This window comes from Aspergillus costaricaensis, assembly GCF_003184835.1.
Source record: "Aspergillus costaricaensis CBS 115574 unplaced genomic scaffold BO79scaffold_34, whole genome shotgun sequence".
In the NCBI taxonomy this organism is placed as follows: domain Eukaryota; kingdom Fungi; phylum Ascomycota; class Eurotiomycetes; order Eurotiales; family Aspergillaceae; genus Aspergillus; species Aspergillus costaricensis.
Genome location: NW_020291834.1, coordinates 128878 through 145594, shown reverse-complemented (window position 1 = coordinate 145594; position 16717 = coordinate 128878). Strand labels below are relative to the sequence as shown.

Below are 16717 nucleotides of genomic sequence, written 5' to 3'. Positions count from 1 at the left end.
TCTCCAATAAGTTGGCCGGATGGTGTAGTTGGTTATCACGTATCGTTAACACCGATAAGGTCCTGGGATCGAGCCCCAGTCTGGTCATACTTTTTGCCGAGCCGTGCTTTTTGCACAAATGGCAATCAACATTTTGCATGCTCCTGAGAGCATTGCATATGATCCCTTTCGTCGAATTACTGTTTCTACATATCCGTGAACCTGGTGGGATCTTCGACAGCACCCTTTTGTCTCAATGCCATGTTCGTCTATAGGTTACCCCACTCCGGCTACATTTCGACGAAATCCCAACAGTGATGGATATACAGCTCAGTACCGTTCAACATTGTTCTAGTTCTCGTTATATATGTCATTAAAAAAAAGGTTACTGGAAGAGCTGTGTACTTGATCTTTATACGTACAGATTTTATTGCTGAGTGCGTAGTTCGCTATGCAAGTCCGCGCGATTGACTGACCAATTGTGGGGATAATCCCAGGTGGTTATATGCATGCCAAGCCTAACATGCAGCAACTTGGCAGCATTTGAGACTTGTACGGACAAGGGGGAAAAAAAGACAGCAGTATTAGTATATGGCTGAAGCTCGATTCTAGTCAAGGTATGGATGGCAAAAACAAAAACAAAAAGTAATGACCAGACTGGGGCTCGATCCCAGGACCTTATCGGTGTTAACGATACGTGATAACCAACTACACCATCCGGCCATGCTTGTTGAGTGAACCTTGGATATTTTGCATTACAAGCGAGGGGTAAATCAGAGGGTGGAAAAAAAATTTTTGTGTGTGCCGTTAACATGAGGACTTGGATATGAGAGGATCGATCCTTCAGGATAGGTCGGAGGCTTTTCATTTCATGACTATGCCATGCTCTTGATAACTTGGTTTCAGGTATGGCCTACAAGATACTGTCAGTAATCGCATTAGATCGGGTTGGATTATTTCTATTAAAGTCCGGTTGTGCCTTTGATGTGTTGCTGGGTGGGTATGTGGACTTCTGATGACTAGAATATATACTTACTAGTACGGTTCATCCTCGAATGTGAGTTATCGATGAAATCATGACAACACCACTTGCGCTACCGACCATGTAGTCAAATAGATAGAGTATACAGGAAATCTTAGGATCAACTAAGAAATTGTCTATCAACCACATTAAAAGATCCGGAGTAGGGAGAGATATGAATAGTAAACATCATGCTCTATAACCCCCCTAAATTATTTACAATACTCTTAATATATCCAGATACGTCTTACCTGACATGGTTAGCTATAATAACCGTAGGCATCTGGTCTATCATCTAACCATCTAGTTTTCTACTATTACACATGCCTCTTCAGTATCAACTACCAAGTGTGGACGTGGTTTTCAGAACCCACGCATAAGACTGCCGCGTTCCCTCGTAGCCAAATTTACACGCAGTCCTCATAAAGGAATGTGCTATATCATCCTTCCCACCATAATAACTGGTACATACGACCACAGGGTGTGGAAAACAGGGCTTCCCGTCCGCTCAGCCGTACTTAAGCCACACGCCGGGAGGTTAGTAGTTGGGTGGGTGACCACCAGCGAATCCCTTCTGTTGTATGTTTTTCATTTTTAAAATTTTTTGCCTTGCTTTTTTTGTGATGTGATTGACCGCTGGATTGCAAGTGTGTCGTTGATAATAACTCTGTAGGCCGAAGAGTGTAGCTGTTACGCTCAAGAGCGGGCTGTTTGCCACTACTTTGGGCAGGCTACTGTTAGGATATTGTAACTGCCAAGACTACTATGATCTTCTCAATCTCCTGGTGGTCCACAGCGAGTATGAGAGGTTGGAAAGTTCGTTCATCATAATGCTCCAAACAATGAAGGGACCGCGTTACATACAATTCTACTCTCAAAAGTTTGATAATGTCACACTAAATGGAATAAGGGAGACTAGCTATTCATCCGGCAGAGCGTTCTTGAAGCCAAGTTTCATATCACGTCTACCTATCTGATAGAAGACTAGACTTATAAGCCTGGTAATATAGATATATATTACTTACAAACCTACTTTCACTTGATAAATATAAGACTGTCTGGATCCTCACAGTTGAAACCATATGGCAGATCTGCTAGGAAACAGATCATAGTTATTCTACAATTTATCAAGTTTGTCCAAGTGCTACCATAGATTTAGAGGGAATTTTAGTGTAATGCATGCTCGGTCTTACTAATTATGACTAGAGTACCGTGCACATGACAGGTATTGCACTGATAAGGCTGATGTATTACTGCCTTGCTGGAGCAAGGTGGTTTATTATGTGACTAGATTTGAGAAATGCCTTCTTTAGGATCAGGGTGTCTACAGAATGGAGATATGTCACAGCGTATAAATGCGCTGGAACATGTTAGCAATTCAAATGCATGCTGTTCAGAATAAAGACCGCTCTAACTGTGTTCTAGTGTTACACAGATCACACCCTCTCAACATTCTTATATTACGCATTCTGGTATATTGACAATGTTTTGACTTACACAGACTCGCGTGCCGAATCACAACCACTCTTAAGGCAGTTAAAGAGCGGCTCATCGCTACGGGCAATGAAGTCAAACGAGGACATATCAGAGTATGAGATGCACTCAATAATTCATGCATAACTGCCCCACCTAAAGCATGTGAAAGGAGAAAACAACCTGGATGACTTTTTCAGTCGATGGACACTAGGCGATATATTAACAAACCGTGACCCTGTATTCTCGTAGACCGAAAACCTATCAAACACGAGCGAGCTTGCAAAAAGCATCAAAGATCAACAACCAGCAATTTATCTAGCTCGAATTCCACCTCCCGTCCTTCGGCCTCCAGATCCAGATATCCCGGCGCACTCTCGTTGATAAGGCGGATCCAGAGGTCCCGAGATCCGTAGCCCGAGAAGAGGAACTTGTTATTCAACCGGGTTGACTCCAAGATGTCAAGAATAGGAAGATCCATATCCAAGCTGTTATTTGCAGAAGGAATGACATTAGAGGAATAGATATCTGAGCCACAAAAACAAAATAAAAGGGAATGAAAAAGAAGAGAGAGAGAGAGAGAGAGAGAGAGAGAGAGAGAAAATGGACGTACACTTCGTTATACTGCGGCGGGCCTCCAATGCATGACTCAACAATCTCGCCAAGATATCTACCCAGAATTTGCTCGAAGGCCATTGTTTGGCCCATATTCCAGGGTCGACGAAGGGTCAAGACGCGGACGTGGCCATTTGAGTTAAAGTCCACCAAGGCCAGTCGCCCTGTGGCAAGTCCCGGCGCATCGATCACGAACCACGTGAGGTTCGGCCCGTTGGCAAACACCACCGTGCCCTGGCGGGTCATGGAGAGGGCGTGGAAATCCGCTGGGGTGAGATACAGCGAGGGGAGAATCTCGTCGAAGGTGGTGGGCCCGCAGCCAAGGAGGTCCGGAAGGTGGTAGTTAGGAGCGGTGCCTGCTCCATGCTCTTCGAAGGGGTGTACCCCATTCCATTCGTCTTGGTGGATATACAACAAAATCAGGAACTTCACGAGGTGGATATAGTTACGCGAATGGGTCTGCCGGTCCACGGGTGGCAGGCACAAGAAGCGTTTGTTGGGTCGTGGGGCGATCTGCGAAAGAATCGAGGCGGGGTAGTCGAAAGCCGAGCTGTATCCTGCGGAACGACTATGGTAGGTCTGTAAAGATTATAGTCAATCATACAGCCACGAGAGATAAGGGGAAGAGAGTATGGACCTCGCGGAACTCTTGACTGGCGGTGGCCCATTGCTCTATTAGCGCTCGCCGTTGACGTAGCCCATCTTCAGGAGTCGATGCGGGCTGAAACTTTTCCTATTATCTGCACCGTCAACCACGAAACATCATCAAACAACCGAAGTGTGCATTTCCACAGACTCTTCCTTACCCGTACAAATAGCAACCATCCCTTGGCCTCTTCCCTGAGCTCTTCCTGGTATAAGTCCGTTGGATGCTGGCGGATCTCCGGAATGCCTGCCGGCCAAGACGCTTCTGATGTGGGCGGTGACATTTCGACTTTGAGCTCTAATTATGAAGAAGAAGACGAAGAAGAAGAAGAAGAAGAAGAAGAAGAAGAAGAAGAAGAAGAAGAAGAAGAGGAGAAAATTATAGAAAAAATATAGCACCAGTCCACTGGTATTCGGAAGTCGAAGGGTACGAGGATGGTATCATATACTTCCGACTCCACAAATACGAGCTCTCGGCGATACTAAGCATCTCTCGTTTGACGGAGTTCTAACCGATTTGGGGTCATATCTCTGTCTCTCTTGGGAAAGGCAAGATGAACTATCAGTTACAGTGTCTTGGCAGCGTGGTGTATTTCATCCGATGAGATCCACTTGACTCCACTTCGCCATCCTTACGTCCCCCGATGGGAGTTCGGTCCCCTGACTAGGGTTCCTGATCTAGGTCTCGCTAACTCAGATTCATGACTACTGTGCCTGGTGATACCAGTATAGCCTGTACAGGGCAAGGTCCTGTGACAGAGACAAGCGAGGTGCTAACCCGTCTAGTTCATAGCCCTAGTTAGGTGTGAGAAAAGCCCTCAATAGCCCAGAGGTTTCCTGCCAGCATATAAAGCACAGTAGGTAGGGACTTTGCTTCCTCATGGCAAGGTTGAGATCAGTACATTCCTGAGGTATTTCTGCCTACTCACCTTCATTTTTGCCGACCCATTCATCCCTCAGCACTGGTTTTCATGCTCTCACCTCAAGTCTCGTTCTTGCTCATTCCTGCCATGAGTTGGCGACTTCCATCGGGCGTATTTAGTCCGCGAGTAATTCAATGGCTTCTCTTCTCCAGCTCTTCACTTTTGGTACACGCCCAGACAACATACTATTGTGATGCAACTTGCCCTTGCTACAACGACGCCTGCTGCGGCAAAAGCGATTGACGAGGTGTACGTGCCAATATCCCACTTCATACATGCAAGAGAGGTGCTCACTGACCTTGACAGATCTGTGGATATGGCAGTGACTTTTGCGGTGACACGTGTGTCAGTAACAGCAATGCCACTGCCCCCCTGTGGGAAGGACACATCCACACCGAATGCCACCTACCCCCTTAACGTGTGTTGCTCGGAATGGAGCTTTTGCGACACTACTGATGACTTCTGTGGCACGGGATGCCAGGACCTCCCACGGTCCCCTCCTGCTCCTCCAACGATGTTTCGCAGCGCGTAATCGGGTACTACGAAGGGTGGGCAAACAACTGAACCTGTGACTCGTGGAGTCCCAGTAACCTCGCTGTTAGCGGACTGACCCACATAAGCTATGCCTTTGCCACGTTCCAGCCCACCGTAGACGGTTGGGCGGTTGGCGTGACCACCAGCGAGTCTCTTCTATTGTATATTATTGCATACTATTTTTATTCCCTGTTTTTACTTGCCCATGATTCATTTTGTTTGTCCCTTTTGAACAAAATGCCTGAATTCCGCTTCTTATTCTTGCCCATTAGCTAGTAGTATCCGGCCGCCATCAATGCAAAGAGAGACACCATCCACATACGACTGCAACAGCTTAATTAGCATTTGAAATAAAGAATGTATATAACGACTTACTCCAGCCCTGCTGACCAGATACAACACCGCCCCTGCCAGATCTTCAGCCCTCCCAGCTCGTTTGGCAGGGACCTTGTCAAATAAACCGCTAAACATATTCCCCGCTGCACCAACGGGGTTCATGTTAGAGGGAACAACTACTTCAATGTAAGCTCAAACTCAAACTTAATAGTCGCACGAGAGAGGCAGGAATGGGAAGAAGACAGCAACACCTACATCCAGGATTTATCCCCACTACCCGCACATAAAACCGATGAAACTTCGCAGCCAACAGCTTCACCAAGTGATCTGTCGCCGCTTTGCTTGTCGCATAGCTCGTCAAGTCCACATTCGTCGCATTATGCATACTCGCACAAGAGCTGGTGATGACTACCACGCCTCTCCCGTCATCCTCACCACGACGACCATCATCTAGTTGCTGATCGGCCGCGGCAGCCAGGAGAGGAAGAAACGCAACACTAAGGAAGTAATGCGCTGTCGTATTGATTTGAAAAGTATCAGCCCAGTCTGATTCTCTGCTTGACCACATTGACTCCTGCAGCTCGGCTAGGGTCGCAGTGAGAACATTGCATGCGATGGGCGGATCCCGTCGAATCCCGGCATTGGATATGAGCATGTCGAGTTTGGTTTCTTTCTCGGAAATTGATTTGGCAAGTTGAGAGATAGACTCCTTTGAGGAGAGGTCGCAGGCGTAGCTTTATTGCGGGTTAATTATTGAACTGGACTATTGACAAGGGGGTTTGGGAAGGTATTCGTCAACACGTACCCTTCTGCGCTCCCACCTGATTCGGTTCCATATGCGTTCAAGTCCTGTACTGTTTGGTCGATGGGGTCACCTGGAAGTGCGACTATGTAGACTTTGACGCCGTTGGTAACAAGGCCCTGGTATGGCGGCTACTATGAGCATTTGCTACCTTGGATCCAGGGACATAGTTACCTGAGAAATCATTCGCCCTATTCCGCTACTTCCACCGGTGACTAGGGCGATGCGGCCCTTGACGCTCATCATGTCTTGTGTCAATAGTGATTCCATTTCGGATGTGAGTGATGTGTTTTAGAGAGATGCGACGAAGATGTGGAAAGGCCATGTCGAGTGGGTGGGGACGCTCCCCGCTTTATGTGTTTGCTTGTCGGATCGACCGACGCTTCAGTACCAGAACCAGATCTTATGAGGCGGCACTACCTATAAAATTCAACAAGAACAAAGTGTAATAAATTAAAATTTCATGTGGCTATATTTACTATAAAAGTCTCGAATTCCCTACAGTATCACTCCCTGTAGTGCTCCTTAGTCCTCAATTCAGCCGCCTCCAAGCACTGTCGAGTCAATACATCATCCCGCGGAATTAATCTGACCTTGAAATCCCTCGGAATAGCCACTAGAGCTGTCTTGAATTGGTTGTACTCGACGTAGTCAGTGTTCGGAGGTTGATCTGCACTGGCCACAATCTTATACGACGAGAGAATGCGCACCAGTGCCGTGTATAGCAGCCTGATTGCGATGACTTGCCCCGAACAAGCACGAGATCCGGCTCCAAAGCTCAGATGCGGTAGTCCTTGAATCTCCTTCTCACAGGGAGGGTCGACGAATTTCAGCCATCGCTCAGGATCGAATTTGCCTGCATCAGGTCCAAAGTGGTCAACGTCTACGGTTGAGTCAGCAGGCTGTTCTGATCGTGGATATCTGGAAATGCTTACCGTGGTTACCCGCTTGCGCATTTATCAAGACCATTGTTTTTGCAGGAATGATGGCTCCGTTCCAGTTCACTTCTGTCGCAGTTTTCCGGGGTAAACTCATGGAGCTGACTGTATAGTACCGCCCCGCCTCTTTGACGATGGCGTTCACATAAGGGACCTTCTCCTCATGGATAGATGCTAGCCAGGCGTCTTCTGTATCTGGGTAGTATCTTTTTATATCCTCATATGCTCTGTCTTGCCAGACTTGACCTTCTGGGGTGGACAATGAACCGATGACTGAAGTTAGTGTCCCAGGGATTGTTTCAAATCCACCAGACACCAGCGAAAGACAGATAGAGGAGACCTCCACGCCACTAAGCTTAGTCTCTTCATCTTTGAGAATGGCAGCAGAAATACATGGCTTATCTGTTCCCTTCTTGATCATATCGCGAACTTTGTTCAAGAGGAGATTGAGGTAAGCGTCTCGACGCTCCCTAAGCTCCTTGGATCGAGCGGTCTTTTCATTATTCGGCGCATAACGTAAAATGGGAATATAGTCCTGCAGATTCTCCGACGCACTTCGCAGCAAGGATATCGCTGATCCCACATGAAGGATTTCCCGGAGAAGGTCATCATAGACTTCGTCCATGCGAATACCGTAGCATAGAGTCAAGGTCGTATTGAGGGCGTATCTTTGAATGTATGGGCGAATATTGAGTTCCACTTGGCCATTTTTACTGTCGCGAAAAAGATCTCGGACGATGCAATAGCTTTCCAAATCGAACATGGGATGGTAATTCCTCAAAGCTGGCCTGCCCAATGCCGTACCAGCTGCCTTGCGCTTTCTCTTACAGGAATCGTCCCAGGGAGATGAGCCAATGGTGAATCCTTGAGTACTGCTGATAACACCGTGAAATGTATACAGCTTCGGCCGATCGATGATTGCATTTTGATGGCCTAATAACACGGTGCGACAGTCTTCGAAGGAGTTGAAAACGACCGCCCGCGTATTACCGAGCTTGATCTGGAAGACCGAATGACCGTACTGTCGCCACCAGCGCTCACAAACACTTGCGTGGTCGTCACCCAATTTCCGAAGATGGCCGAATATTGGAACGGCTCCTGGGATTTCGGGCAAGCCTTTGATGTACGGAATATCCGTCACCATGGTTGACTGTCAGTGTATAACAGTTAGCAAGGGGAAGAATAATCCAGGAAACCCAACTCGTACCTGGTATAGACAGTAAAAAACAATAGCAGCTAGGCCCATGAGGGCGTAGCTGCTGGGCAGGGCCCTTATCAGTGCAGCGACGCCCTCCATGTTAGCCACTGTATCAACCATTCTTCCTTAGTATTTGATCCCAGGTGTTTTCGATCGGTCGATGTTGCGAAGGATTAGAGGTGTGTTATCGAACCAGTCATCCTTTATATCTTTCAGTTCAGTTCATACCTGGCGACACGAAACGTAAGTGGAGGATCGGAACGTCCAGGTTGTCGGACGCCCCGACGAGGAATTCGAGATACGTCAAAGGCGCGGGAGCCGACAATGGGCATCCGTCCAATCGGAGAGGGACAACCAGGTCACCACTTGATGCAAGGCGTGCCACGGATGAACAAATATACTTACTACTATGCAGATGCATTAGATTGGGGTAAAAGGCGGCTCTCGATAGCTACAAGTAGCACATCCTATAAGCACTTACTCAATCGGGTAAGAAGCTGATGGCACCATCGATTCTCATCCCACACAGCTTCGGGCTGATAAGCAGTCAACATCCAGTCCTCCTGAAGACCATCGCTTTTACCCCTTCACCTTGATTCTACTGATTTTATCATCTTGAATCGTGCAACTAGATGAGCCCTAGCTGTGCTGCAAAACGACTGTCATGTATAGTGACGAAGATGGAGCTGCCTCCAAGGAAAGCGAGGCAGCCTATAACGCCCGCATTCGGCTACTGGTATCGATGACTTCGTTCCTCTCATGGCTGGGACTTGCAGCAGCTGTCACAGACGTTGCGAGTTATCGAGTGACATTCCTCCAGTCCTTTCTACCCTCAGTTGAATTGAGTCTACTCCATTGGAGCAAGCTTCTGTGGGCAAGTTTCTTCGCGATAAGTATTGGCAGAGCTGCCAGGGAGACTAACGCTTGAGTAGATTCTCATTACATTGCATAGTCTTCATCTTCACTGCACAGAGAATCCCCAAATGATTTACACTATTGGGCTACGAGGATCCCTACTAGCGGCGCTCACACTCTCTTCGCTCTGTCTTTCGGATCCTCCAGCAGGTAGCAGTCTCTTGTTTTCACCATCACCTCTGTCTTTGCAGGTCTACGCTGCGATTGGCCTGACAATAGTCCAGTTGCTTTTGCCTCGTCGACCACATCTCTTTACGGCAGATGGCAGAGCTGTGGACCTCGAAAATAGTTCCTCGGCATTTCATAGGTATACCATGCATTGGTGCACAAGTGCCCTGCATCTAGCTGGTAATCATGTGAAGCTTGACAAACTCCCTGCTCTAGACTATTATACTCGGTCGCAAAGCCAGCCACTTCTTCAGATAGCAACCTCGAAGACTTCGTTGTGGTGCCGCATATTATATGACCGCTTTGCCGGCTTCGCCAAACAATGGATCATAATGATTATAAGATCTCTCGTTACATTTGTGTCTCCTTATTGTGTCATGCGGCTTCTTAGGAGTCTGGAAGAACAGCCTGAATCAAGGCACGATGCTTGGTTTTGGCTGATAGGAGTTGCTATATCGTGCTTATGCCAAACCCTGCTTCACCACCATCTGCTGTGGATACAGTGGTCTGAAATGGCAATTCCTGTCAGGGCACAACTGATCATGGCAATCTTTGCCAAAGTGCTAAAGATGAAAGATTCTAAAGACCCCCAAAGTCCTAAAGTCGAGAAGCCTGAAGCCATTAATCTCATTTCGTCCGACAGTGTTTCTCTCAGTAAATTCACAGCTGTCAACCACTATATCCCAGCCACATTATCCAAATTTCTTTTTGCTGCGCTATTTCTGGTACAATTAGTTGGATGGCAGGGTACCATTGCTGCCTTGGTTGTTACTGCGATAAGCGTACCGGTTCATACATTCGTCATCAAGCAGGAGCGCATGGCACAAAAGCATCTTGCTGCAGCAAGAGATAAGAAGACCAAAGCAGTCAACGAACTCATGTATGCGCTTCGACAGATCAAGTTCTCTGCTTCAGAAGCGCAGTGGGAGGACCGTTTGGAGACCTTCCGACAGGATGAGCTTAAACAGCTACGCAGGGTCTTTGTTGCAAAGAACGTAAGATCTGTATGGAGCGTTGCGTCCCCATTTATTGTCGCTGCGGCTTCAATCTTTATCTACGCATACACCACAAGCTCAATTTCCCCCTCCATTCTTTTCCCCATGATTGAGCTTTTGCCCCATCTTCAATCAACACTGGGGTTTCTTCCTGTTGTATTCAATGATTATTTCGAAGCCAGGTCCAATGGGAGCCGCATAGAAAATTATTTGAGAAGACCGGAACACAAGACAGTGCTTACTCCTAGCCCATCCGGCCATATTTCATTTCATAATGCGACCATTTCGTGGCCTTCCGATGTGTTGCAACAACATCGCTTTTCTCTGAGCCACATCAATGTGGATTTTCGCGCTGGTGAGCTCAGCATAATATATGGAAAGACAGGATCAGGAAAAAGTCTGTTACTTGCTGCAATCATTGGAGAGGTTGACCTCCTCGACGGTACGATTAAAGCCCCATCGATGGCTGAAGGGCAATCAGTTGCATTCGTATCGCAAACTCCGTGGCTTCAGAACACCACAATAAAAGAAAATATTCTGTTTGGGAATCCAATGGACGACAAGAAGTATGAGGAGGTATTGAAAGCCTGTGCACTATATCCTGACCTTGCTGCCTTGCCGAAGGGCGACGAGACCCAGATTGGCCTCCGGGGTGTCAAGCTCAGTGGAGGCCAACGCGCGAGACTTGCGCTTGCCAGAGCACTATACTCAAGTGCACAGACATTGATACTCGATGACATATTTGCTTCTCTTGATGCACATGTCTCCAGGGATATCTGCAAGGCACTCACCGGTGCCCTTTGCAGAGGCCGCACGCGGATCCTCGTAACTCACCAGGTATCTCTGTGCCTGCCAGAAGCAAACTGTATTGTCCATATAGAAAACAATACTGCAAGATACGCAGAAGGAGCTGAATTCGTTGTGGAGAAGCAGATTGAAGTCGAAACTGAAAACTCCATGACAGCTGACCTTCCCAGACAGGAGAAATCGAAAGAACATGCAACCACGCTGGCAAAAAGCAAAGGTCTTGACGCGCGTACAGACGCAAAGGTATATGATATATACTTCAGCGTAGCAGGTGGATTGTGGTTCACTATCATATATCTTCTGGGCCTCGTCACCAAACAGCTTTTGGCCTCGTTGACGACGAGGACTTTGGGACGCATTAATTCGGCACGTCCTGAGTCCATCAGCGTAGAGACAGATGTCCCACCAGTTGCTCCAGGTTCGAAGGGCGGGTGGGCGCAGTATCTCTACCTTTATCTGCTGACTTCTACGACGACCGTACTTTTGGAATTTCTATTCAACCTGCATGCCTATTCCGGGTCCTTACGTGCCTCTCAATCACTGTTCCGCGCGGCTACGTTTAGAGTCCTCCGAATGCCCCTGCACTGGCTCGATAGCACACCCATTGGAGAGATACTCAGACGGCTCACTGTTGATGCCAAAAATGTCGATGATTATGTTTTGGTCACCATGTCTGAATTTGCGGACAACTTTGTCCAGATGATGTTGATTGTGTGTGTGGGGTAAGATGCATCTTTACAGGAAACCGAGATTGTTTGCTAATTTATTCAGGTTCAATACGTCTAAGTATATGAGTCTGCTGACATTGACTCTCCTCTACTGGTGTACAAAAGTTAGCAAGCTCTATATAAAAGCACGGACGACCGTCAAACGAGCCGACTCGCAACCAACTGCTGCTATACTTGAACATTTCACATCCTCTGCAGCAGGGGTCATGACAATCCGGGCCTTTGGTGCATCAGATCGGCTAGCTGCACATATGCATGGGCACATTGATAGGTTGTCTACGGCTAGAAGACACTTCTTCATATTCAACCGCTGGCTTAGTCTCCAAATGTCTCTCATCGGCGTTATCTTCAGCGTCGGAACGGGTATTATCCTATTGTCAACTTCTACAGCCGATGCATTTTTGATCGGCTACTGCCTCAGCTATTCTATGCAGTTATCGCAGGCTATGTTCAAGGCCATCAATAATTTTGGGATGCTTGAGACCTACATGAACTCAGCCGGAAACATTATAGCTTACTCCGAGCTGGAGCCAGAAAAGCAAAGTGGCCGCGAAGCCCCTAACAACTGGCCATCGCTCGGGAATATTGAGGTCAAGTCACTTGGCGCTTCCTACGCACCCGGGCTCCCACTTGTTCTGGAAGACGTGTCGTTCAGTGTGAAGGGTCGTGAAAGAGTTGGCATCGTAGGTCGGACTGGAGCCGGGAAATCGTCACTAACACTGGCCCTGTTGCGTCTGATAGAACCCCAGCATGGTTCAATAGTTGTTGACGGCATTGACATAACCACCGTGGCACTCCGGACCCTCCGATCACGAATCGCATTTATTCCTCAAGATCCAGTACTTTTCTCCGGAACAGTGCGATCTAATCTAGATTACAGCCATCAGATTTCAGAAGACAGACTCAATGATGCCTTACAGCGCGTCAAACTGCTCAAGGATGACCCGGAAGATGAAGACTCTGGACTCTTCACACTTGACTCGCGCATAAGTGCTGGAGGAGCCAACATGTCCCAAGGTCAACGACAACTCCTCTGTTTGGCACGTATATTGATCAGTAATCCCAAGATCATCATCCTCGATGAGGCTACTTCAGCGGTAGATGATGAGACGGATCGGTGGATTCAGGATACTATTAGGAGCCAGTTTAGCGGGACATTGGTCGTGGTTGCGCATCGACTGAGGACAATCAGTTCGTTTGACAAGGTGATTGCTATGAGTGAAGGGAAGATTGCCGAAATGGGGTCACCGGCTGAGCTATTAAGGAAGGAGGGGTTGTTCTATGATCTCGTTCAGAGTAGTGAGGACCGGGAGTACTTGATGGAGACGATTGGATGAGAAGCATGGAGCCTCGGGATGGAGTTGATGGGAAATTGAGCTGAGCATCTCGGCATTCAAGCCACAAAGATTAACTTTTCCAATGGCGCTACCTTGAAATGTTCGAGACTAAAGTGTAGACCGGGTGGCTGGCGAAGGAAGCCGGCTTTAACCGTCAAGTAAACCAATCCTACTCAGTTGAATTACACACAGCTAACTAGTCAAGGACAAAGACGGGAGACGATAAGTCTTGACCCTCGAAAATCACGAGCTGATAAGTAAGTAGTAAGCACAAGTAGTAATAAAACATCGCAGAGGACGGAGAGGATATCAACTTATCGCCAACCCCGCCTGATATGGCTCTTGGCAAGCCGGGCAGTTAGGTAACAGATATTCGCCGTCGGGGGTGCCGCCAAGGCCGCCAAGCCATGTGGGTGCCCCGCGGGGATGGCATTTCGGTCAATCCCGATGCATCTTAAGGGGAAAATGGCACCTGTCCCATGGGTGGCTGCTGAGTCTACCACTAGACAATGAGCGCTGGGTGGTTACTGCGTATCTCTGGCAAGATAAGAACTGGTTTCTGTTATGCTTCGCCAAGCCCGTCCGCTCTCAACCCGGCCAATGGTGGACTTTGTGTATCGTCATGGCGGCATCAGATCGCGACTGATTACTTCCATCTTTGGACTCTGGTCGAGAAAAGGACCCGATGGAGAGGATCTGACCGATGCTACCCTGAACCAGGTGACCTGGATTTGTCCTCGTAACGGTACGGTGGCTGAGACTAAGTACTTAGTAACCTAAATGGAGTATGGGGTAGAGTTATCGAGGATCTAGTATCTAGTAGGGATTAATTGTAGCAGTAGTAACTTTTACTGTAAAAATACTCAAGCCGAGTTTGTTTGCTTTGCCTTCCTTTCACTTACCCTCTTACTTTTTTCCTTTTTCTTCTCCTCATTCCTTCCCCTCAGCTGCTGCTCCTCCTCAAACCCCCCATCCCGTTGCGCTGTGCAGACTTTCCCCGATCATCACATTTGATCTCGCTAGCTCTCTCGCTCCTTTCATTGCAGTGCAGTGAGTGCGTCTCACTTCAAGAAATGGGCATCAGAGAACATGGCTCCGCCGACATGCCCGCCGAAAAACGACAATACGTGACGGATTATGGCAGCGGCGAGGATACCATCGAGGCTGCTCCTGGCGACCATGATCTGCATCGTGCCCTGAAGGCCCGCCACATCTCCATGATAGCCATTGGGGGTGCAATTGGCACGGGTCTCATCATAGGAACTGGATCTGCTCTCGCAAAGTAAGTCGGACCGTCACTTGCAGTTTTGTTCCACGCTAATCAGTTGTCTAGGGCTGGTGTAAGTACTCCAATAACAACCTAATTGGGAACTTCTAGTCTGACTCGCACAGCCCGCATCCATCCTCATATCCTACTCGGTTGTTGGCTTTGTTGTATATCTTGTCATGTGCGGTCTGGGAGAAATGGCTGCCTGGCTCCCATTGTCATCCGGCTTTACAGGTTACGCTGTGCGATTCTGTGACCCTGCTCTTGGATTCGCGCTTGGTTGGACGTACGAACCTCCCTTTACCCTCGCTTTAGCCTATTGTCTCTAGTACCACCGCTGACTCGGGCTTCTTGCACAGCTACTGGTTCAAATACATCATTGTCACACCCAACCAACTCACTGCCGGCGCACTCGTAATATCCTACTGGATAGACACGAGCCGAGTCAACGCAGGTGTTTGGATAACCATATTCCTTGTTCTGATTGTCACCATAAACTACTTTGGAGTCCGCTTTTTCGGCGAGTTCGAGTTCTGGCTCTCCTCGTTCAAGGTTATCGTCATTCTGGGTATCATCCTCCTCTCTTTCATCCTCATGCTCGGTGGTGGACCCGATCATGACCGCAAAGGCTTCCGCTACTGGAAAGATCCCGGCGCCTTCAACACCTACATCGACGATGGCCCAGCCGGCCGCTTCTACGCTTTCTGGGCCACCATGGTCTCCGCCACCTTTGCCTACCTCGGCACCGAGCTCGTGGGTGTGACCGTGGGCGAAGCTGAAAATCCCCGCAAGAGCATCCCCAAGGCCATCAAACTCACCTTCTTCCGCATTGTTGTATTCTACATCGTTTCCGTACTACTTGTCGGCACCCTGGTCCCCTACAACTCCAAGGAACTCATCTTCGCCACGAACCAATCGAGCTCCGCCGCGGCCTCTCCCTTCGTCGTGGCCATCCAGCTAGCAGGAATCCCCGTCCTCCCTCACATCCTCAACGCCTGCATCCTCCTCTTCGTCTTCTCCGCCGCCAACTCAGATCTCTACATTGCAACCCGAACCATCTACGGCCTCGCTAAAGAAGGCAAAGCTCCCAAATTCCTCTCCAAAACCGACCGTCGCGGCGTCCCCGTCTACGCCCTCATCCTCTGCGCCTGCATCGCCTGTATCGCCTACATGAACGTCTCCAGCGACTCTAAAACCGTCTTCCGCTACTTCGTCGACCTGGTCACCATCTTCGGTCTCCTCACTTGGATCTCCCTCCTCGTAACACACATCTACTTTGTGCGCGCGCGCAAGGCCCAAAACATCCCCGAATCGGACCTGGCGTACCGCGCTCCCCTTGGCACCGCGGGCTCCTACGTCGCCCTGGTCTTCTGTATCATCATCTGTCTCACCAAGAGCTACGACTGTTTCACCCACAACAAGAAATGGGGTAACTTTGATTACAAGACCTTTATTACGGCGTATTTGGGAATCCCCTTGTACTTGATTCTCATCTTCGGGTATAAGCTCGTCACGAGATGTAAAGGAGTTAGCCCGTACGAGGCAGATCTGTTCACGGGCAAGGATGTCGTAGATCGGATGGAAGAGGAGTATTATCGCCGGGAGGCTATTAAGGAGGAGACGGAGGGCAAGGCTGGGTGGTTTTATCGGAAGTTTGTGGCGTGGTTGTTCTAGTTATATTTTCTCATGCATTTCTTTTATTTTCCCTTTTTCTTTCTTCTACTCTTCCCTTGTTTCTGCTACTGGGCGTCAGGGATGCGAATGGTTCATCATTCTTACTAGATGAGGGATGCTGTTCGTGTGCTTGGCTAGTTTATCTAGAAAATTGCCGGGCGGGGGTTTATTTACATGCATCGGAATGATACCTAATGAATGAATGTATGACGATAATCATGATACACGGCACCTGGGTAAATAGTGAGGTGAAGTTGGATTATATGAGAGTTAAATTCCAGTTCCTTACCGATTCAATACAGTACAGAGGGAATGAAACACCGAATGGTTACTCGGATCAATTACTTGGTAGGACAATTCAT

At 48.3% G+C, this 16717-nt stretch overlaps 6 protein-coding genes and 2 non-coding genes across 8 annotated transcripts; 4 read left to right on the top strand and 4 right to left on the bottom strand.

The window, feature by feature from the left end:
* Positions 1-13: 13 nt before the first annotated feature.
* On the top strand, positions 14-87 carry BO79DRAFT_t220. Its single transcript has one exon. It is a non-coding gene; the product is annotated as a tRNA-Val (tRNA).
* A 541-nt stretch (positions 88-628) lies between these two features.
* On the bottom strand, positions 629-702 carry BO79DRAFT_t216. Its single transcript has one exon. It is a non-coding gene; the product is annotated as a tRNA-Val (tRNA).
* A 2063-nt stretch (positions 703-2765) lies between these two features.
* On the bottom strand, positions 2766-4017 carry BO79DRAFT_273895 (uncharacterized protein; the record flags this gene model as incomplete). Its single annotated transcript, XM_025687549.1, has 4 exons — positions 2766-2961; positions 3087-3667; positions 3726-3821; positions 3895-4017. The coding sequence occupies 4 exons, from the start codon at positions 4015-4017 to the stop codon at positions 2766-2768; spliced, it is 996 nt and encodes a 331-aa protein (XP_025535923.1).
* Positions 4018-4849: 832 nt separating this feature from the next.
* BO79DRAFT_258630 (uncharacterized protein) lies at positions 4850-5188 on the top strand (the record flags this gene model as incomplete). Its single annotated transcript, XM_025686315.1, has 2 exons — positions 4850-4905; positions 4963-5188. The coding sequence occupies 2 exons, from the start codon at positions 4850-4852 to the stop codon at positions 5186-5188; spliced, it is 282 nt and encodes a 93-aa protein (XP_025535922.1).
* A 257-nt stretch (positions 5189-5445) lies between these two features.
* BO79DRAFT_273891 (SDR family NAD(P)-dependent oxidoreductase) lies at positions 5446-6610 on the bottom strand (the record flags this gene model as incomplete). Its single annotated transcript, XM_025687548.1, has 5 exons — positions 6503-6610; positions 6332-6447; positions 5782-6260; positions 5566-5702; positions 5446-5514 (listed from the first exon to the last, which is right to left on the bottom strand). Exons 1-5 carry the CDS (start codon positions 6596-6598, stop codon positions 5446-5448), a joined length of 897 nt encoding a protein of 298 aa, XP_025535921.1. The 5' UTR covers positions 6599-6610.
* A 224-nt stretch (positions 6611-6834) lies between these two features.
* BO79DRAFT_290058 (cytochrome P450) lies at positions 6835-8563 on the bottom strand (the record flags this gene model as incomplete). Its single annotated transcript, XM_025688847.1, has 3 exons — positions 6835-7211; positions 7264-8416; positions 8474-8563. 3 exons carry the CDS (start codon positions 8561-8563, stop codon positions 6835-6837), a joined length of 1620 nt encoding a protein of 539 aa, XP_025535920.1.
* An 884-nt stretch (positions 8564-9447) lies between these two features.
* Positions 9448-13414, top strand: BO79DRAFT_201595 (P-loop containing nucleoside triphosphate hydrolase protein; the record flags this gene model as incomplete). The annotated part of the gene is made up of 2 exons (XM_025681586.1): positions 9448-12071; positions 12121-13414. The coding sequence occupies 2 exons, from the start codon at positions 9448-9450 to the stop codon at positions 13412-13414; spliced, it is 3918 nt and encodes a 1305-aa protein (XP_025535919.1).
* An 897-nt stretch (positions 13415-14311) lies between these two features.
* Positions 14312-16623, top strand: BO79DRAFT_179864 (dicarboxylic amino acid permease agtA). The gene is made up of 4 exons (XM_025680057.1): positions 14312-14696; positions 14748-14754; positions 14807-14967; positions 15041-16623. The coding sequence occupies exons 1-4, from the start codon at positions 14488-14490 to the stop codon at positions 16353-16355; spliced, it is 1692 nt and encodes a 563-aa protein (XP_025535918.1). The 5' UTR covers positions 14312-14487; the 3' UTR covers positions 16356-16623.
* The last annotated feature ends 94 nt before the right edge of the window (positions 16624-16717 follow it).

Coding starts and splice junctions, on each gene's coding strand:
- BO79DRAFT_179864 (XM_025680057.1), top strand. CDS start 14,488: ATGGGCATCAGAGAACATGGCTCCGCCGACATGCCCGCCGAAAAACGA. Junction 14,968..15,040: donor GGATTCGCGCTTGGTTGGAC/GTACGAACCTCC, acceptor CTTCTTGCACAG/CTACTGGTTCAAATACATCA.